This window comes from Leptonychotes weddellii, chromosome 5, assembly GCF_054177405.1.
Source record: "Leptonychotes weddellii isolate Sample4059 chromosome 5, ASM5417740v2, whole genome shotgun sequence".
In the NCBI taxonomy this organism is placed as follows: Eukaryota; Metazoa; Chordata; class Mammalia; order Carnivora; family Phocidae; genus Leptonychotes; species Leptonychotes weddellii.
This window is the reverse complement of record NC_138373.1, coordinates 122056818-122062817: the sequence shown is the minus strand read 5'-3', so window position 1 is coordinate 122062817 and position 6000 is coordinate 122056818. Positions and strand designations below refer to the sequence as shown.

The following is a 6000-nucleotide window of genomic DNA, read 5'->3' as shown; positions in this document are numbered from 1 at the left end:
TCCTGTACCTGTGTCTCCTCATCGCCGACACCGTCCTTTCCTACAAGAGACCCACCCCGGCTGGAACTGGACTCTGGCAGTAGAACATTTCAGTGTACTGGAAGTGTACTCACCTTATCCAAACATCATAGCATGGGGGAACAGAGAAGAAACATCATCAGCATACTATCAAGACAAGCCAAAGTCAGAAAAAATTGGGCAGAGTTCACCCAAACAGTTTGTCCTTGGTTTACAAAGAGAGAGTACAGTGGTAGGGGACATTTTGGATGATGACAGCTCTTTTATATTGAGTATCCTGTTTCCTGTATCCCATGCATTCTTACTTTTCCAATCACTTTTTGGTAAAATACAATTCTAGTACAGCCATTCTCAAGTGGGGTTGTATGAGGGAAGTAAGGCCTATAGAAAATAATTTAAGTGAATATTTTCTCAGTTCTCCCAAGGATTATGGTGCATGGGTAGAGCCATTATAGATGTATGGGAGAAAAGGTTAATTCATTTTGAAAAGTGGATATTTCAATGCAGTAGGCCTAATGAATCCCAGGTGAGAAGGACTGCTCTAGTAAATTATTTGAAAATACTCATGGAAAGTAAATTTTAGACCTTACATGTTTAAAAATACCTTTATTTTACCCTAATATGTAGTTGATAGTTTGGCTGGGTATGGAATTTTAAGTTGGAAGTCATTTTCCTTCTAATTTTGAAAGCACTGCTTATATTTTGGTCCTGATTCTGGAATTACTGGTGATGTCAATAGCTTATCTGATTCCTGATCTAGAGGAAGTTGGTGTTACGAATTATCTGCAAAAGGATTCTTTGGTATAAATAGGGCTGGTTCTCAGTTTTTGCCATTGCTGGTTTGTGATTCAGCTTTCTGGGATATGCAAGACAGTGACTACTTGTTAATCTCATGCTTTCCAATGTCAAATATATGTTGTTATTGTATCCTATCCTGGATCCATACTTGTGGAATACGTACCCATACTTTCTGTTTTTAAGAAATTACCCCTTTCTTACAATTTTAGTTTTAGGAGAGAACACATTAGGTTAGTGTCTTCCTTCTGCCATTTTAACCTGAAACCTTTCTAAATTTTACATATATTATCCAATTTCATCCTAATAACAATGTGGTAATATAGGTAATATTATTAGCATTTTGTAGATGAGGAAACAGAGACCCACGGAAATTAACATAATTGCTAAAATGCATCCAGCTGGGATTTGAACCCAGGCAGTTTAATTTCAAATCCTGCTTAACCATTAACACAACAATGCCTTGAGAGTCAAGCACCATTGTATGAATTATAATTATTTCTCTCTTGTCTATAATTAATGGTCATTTATATTTCATGACATGGAGAAAAGCAAAACAAACAAAACAACCCAAATCCCTGTTGTAGTTGTAATTATCAACTGTAAACTTATTTTTACCATTATTTGATTTTTGAAATGCCTTTGCCCAATAAAGAACATGTTACATAAAGGAAATTAAATTTATTTGTTAAGTGTACTTTCTAGTAAAGAGAAACAGACTTAGATTATATAGGATGTTATTGTATAGGAGTGGAGAAATAGCCTTGAAATGTATGCACAATAGGAGGAAGGAAACTGAGATCGTATAGTAAAGTACCTATAAAAATGAACCACTGTCAGTTGAAATTATAATGGTAGTTATAAAGAGATAGCATAGACCATAAATTTGGCTATTGGCACTTTACTGTTAGATTTAATAATGTGAGAATCATACCAGTAACTTAGTTTTAACCTAGTAAAGAAAGGTATTCCATTTGTTATTGTGATAATAAAGCTGCATTTTTCTTTAAATAGGAGAGTTTTAAGTGGAAAATCCTTATTGGTAGATGATATATTTTGAAAAGTTTAAATGCGTTGACCAGGAACTACAGCAGCTCCTATCTGTTTCAAGAGAACATGTGTTAGAGCACTCAGCATTATTGTGGTGTCTTTTCAGTCTTCCTTCTGGATTGGTTTGCATTAACATTGTCTTAATGACTCATATGTCCTTGCTAGAGGTAAAACTTAAATATTTATTTTCCACTTTAGCTGTTAGAATCCATAAAAATTGTACTTGAAAGAATATCTTTCCTTATGAATTCTTAAACATGGCTGAGGTACGCAGTGGATTAGATATAGATCTAGAGGCTTCAGGAAAGATAAACAGTGTTATATTTATATCCATTTATGAGGTAAGCAAAAACTGGAAAGAATCGGAAGAGGTGGGAAGTGTGGCAGATACTACAAAAACATAACGGATATGAGAAAAGGGTTGCATTTTACTTCATCCTGAATCTCTAAGTATTGATCTTGCTTTGTTTTTACTAAAGCAGCAACTCAGTTCAGGGCATTGCTGGTTTGATAAAAAGGTAAAACATTAGTGGAATTGCCTTTCTTGTTTATCAGTTCATTAAAAAAAAAAAAAACCAACAACCCACTAGCAAGGCTTAATGCCTTTTCTGTTTATTGCTGATTTGACAGTCTCTGGTCCTTCTCCTTTGCTGTTAAATGTGTGTGTCCTTTGTTTGTGCTGGTGGGTTTCGCTACATTTGGATGTGAGAGAAAAGCCTCTCATTGCCATACTGATCTAATTAGCCTTCTGGGTGAACATATACGTTAAATAGACCTTCTAAGCCATGAAAGAAGAGAGCTCACAACAACGTAGATTTTCTTCCTGTACTGTGGTTTCGCCTGTTTTATTTCCTCCACGAATTGATGGCCGAAAGCTTGTCCGGAATGCTTCATTTGGAGGATACAATGAACTTTCTCCTTCCTTGCCAGGTTTGTTTGTTTAATCTTGCATTCTTTTCTTAATTTCTTGCAGGCTTTTCATTAAACTAGATATTCCAGCATCTTAAAACTGCTTTCATTTAAATGAAACAGATTCTGTAGTGAAAGGTTCAGTTTTAGTGACTGCTGCTATATGGCTTGGCTTTTCCATGTTTTCTCTTAAAATCTCTTAAGCCCAAACTTGAGAACTAGTGATTCAGTGAATTACAAATCTTGCATTGCTGATAGCATGAATTTTTGCTTTAATTATAGAAATAAATATTATAATCCTTTGATAAAATTAAAACCTTTTCTGGACTTGAGATAAATGTAACATTCTATAAATAAGCAAATTAATCTGAGGTTTTTGCAAATGAAACCCAGATATTTAATATTGATAGTAACTATGTTAAAATTGCTATTTAGTTTAAGCTTTAATGGTTCAGGTCCTGACTAAAGTGAAGTTTTCTGTCCAAGTATAATTTTTGAAATAGCCTTCTTGTTGTTAGATGTGTCTTTGTATAATTAGTATGTGCTAAGAAATTGTTATTTTTAAGGTAACAATTTTAAAATGAAATTAGGCATTTGACAGCTATGATTCAGACATTAAATAATTGGTTTATGAAATAGGTCTTTAATTGTATGAAAAAGATTTATTATAGCAAATATTTGGATATATATTTTAAAATATGTTAAAATCTCTATTTTCCTTTCAAAATTTAAATTGCAACATAATTTTGTCTAGTCTTTTGAGGTTATATTTTTCTTTTAAAATGAAAATATTCTTTCAATACTCATGGCAAAGAAATCACTGAAACTGGTGCTTGCTTTAACCATCTCTAGATTTTTCTGACACGTTTTGTTAAATTTGAATTATGTTTTCTGCTTTCACACTAACATTTATTCTTGGCTTTTTATGAATATTCATGCTGATAGGTGGTATATGCATTATTTTGAGATAGTGAAACACCGTATAGATGGTGCTACCTGGACAATTAAATAAATCATTATAAATTCACTGATTTCTTTTCTGACAGTGTTTTCACAAAAGAATTGGGAACCATAGTCCTGAACTGTTGCCTAAGTAGCATAAGCTATAAACAGCATTCATAATCTGTATTTCATTTTCTCAGTATAGCATGGTTACTATCATGCTTCTTATGTTCTCAAAATGGTGTACATTTTAGTTATTTGTCTTTGTTCAGAAGTGTCTTTGAAAATACAACATGCTGAAAAATTTGAAAGTTGTTAAATACTCTATTTGCTTTTACAGTGTGACTTAGTTCTATTTCTGTGTTTCTGTATTTTATTTTTTAAGCTAGCAACCTTGTAGCAAATGTTTGCTGACTTTCATGCAATGATTCTACTTAATATTAAAGAATAATCATGTGACTACTAAACAACAGAAAACTTCACTTTTATTAAAAGTTTGCTGTTTACTTAATTAGGTAACTAAAGGCAGAATTGTCAATTTCTCTTGTCAAAGAATATATTGAAGGTCACCCTGGATTGATTTATTTGAATGGAAAAGTAAATGGTTGGCTTTGTTTTCTAATTCTTGAAATAAAGAAAATCATATTCATAGGGATGCTTCCATATCCCCCTTTTTACAACCAACAGTTGTACTGCAACCAGCCACAATGGAAGCTCTTTATGTTGCATTTTATCAGCTAAGAAATAGAATGGAATTAGGTACTTCAGAAAAGTGGCTTTTATGTTGTTGTTTTTCCAGTTAAAAAATAAAACATATTTCTTCTGGGACCTTTCATTTTACTGAAAAAAATTTTAGATGCATTTGGTTTTACCTGACATTATTAGAGGAGAGGTTCTGTGTTAGTGATATTGAAAGATCATTTTGCCTTACTACTTTGAACATAACCTTCTTTTCATTTTAGTTTCCTTAGGAAAAAATTACTTTTTTGTCTTTCTACCTTAAGAAATATATTGGTTTGGCGTTTTTCTTTATGACGAGCTATAGTATAGAAATGGTACCACCTGCCCATGTATTTCCAATAACACCATAGTGCTTTTTTTTTTTTTTTTAAGTTCATGTCTGATTATCTGTTTCTTTCCGCAATCTCAGGTATAACTTCTAGATATGCTTATTGGACCAATCTCTAGAATAGTACCAGAAAATTGGAGTAAATAAACTTTGAGCAAATAAATCACTTATGGGCAAACTGTGTGAGCTTTAGTGCACAGATAGGTTTCTTTTTACTATATTTTGACTCTCAGAGTTTTTTTTTTTAGTACAATTTCTTGATTCTTGGCTATGTTCATTATAGTTAATATTAATGTAGCTATATTTGTAAATACATTTTAGCAAGACTGAAGCAGCATAAAGCTTGCTTTATTATATCTAAACATTGAACCAAATTTATTACGGAAGTATATGAAAGGTTATACCTTGTCAATGATGATAGCACTTGTATTCTGTTAACAAATTAGAAGTTAGGGACATGGTGTTAATTTATTTAGGGATAATATTCCATTGGGTTAGTAGGAGGAAGTAAACTCTGTGTATTACTACACTACTTAAAAATATTTTTGTGACCACAGATTTAGGGAAGACTTTCTTTTTTTTTTTTTTTTTTAAAGATTTTATTTATTTGAGAGAGAGAGAATGAGAGAGAGCGAGTACATGAGAGGGGGGAGGGTCAGAGGGAGAAGCAGACTCCCTGCCGAGCAGGAAGCCCGATGCGGGACTCGATCCTGGGACTCCGGGATCATGACCTGAGCCGAAGGCAGTCGCTTAACCAACTGAGCCACCCAGGCGCCCTAGGGAAGACTTTCTTAAGACCAAAAAGCACTAACCATTAAAGAATGAGATGGCTAAATTTTACTACCTTAAAATTGAGTGGTTTATAAAAAAAAAAAAAATGCAGGTAATAAAAAGACAAGAATAGGGAGTTATTTGTAACATATAGCTGGCAAAGGACCAGTATCTGGAATACATCAAGAATTCCTATATAAATCAATAAGAAAAAGATAGACTCTGTGTGTGTGTGTGTGTGTGTGTGTGTATGTATATATATATATATATATATATTTTTTTTTTTTTTTAATGCACAAAAGATTAGGGCTCCTGGGTGGCTCAGTCAGTTAAGCATCTGACTCCTGGTTTTGGCTCAGGTCATGATCTCATGGATTGTGGGATTGAGCCCCTTGTCAGGCTCCATGCTCCATGGGGAGCCTGCCTAAAGATTCTCTCCCTCTGCT

The 6000-nt window shown here is 33.4% G+C and overlaps 1 protein-coding gene across 11 annotated transcripts in view; it reads left to right on the top strand.

Annotated features, from left to right (window-relative positions):
• Positions 1-6000, top strand: part of OSBPL8 (oxysterol binding protein like 8) — a 158678-nt gene that overhangs the window by 102291 nt on the left and 50387 nt on the right. Inside the window, exon 1 of one of the 11 annotated variants that reach the window (XM_031032939.2) lies at positions 2578-2793. The exons of the other annotated variants lie outside the window; for them this stretch is intronic. Coding sequence (XP_030888799.1) covers positions 2649-2793 — 145 coding nt within the window. The 5' untranslated portion in view covers positions 2578-2648. Of the gene's footprint in view, positions 1-2577; positions 2794-6000 lie in introns of those variants that run through there. 11 annotated transcript variants of the gene reach the window in all.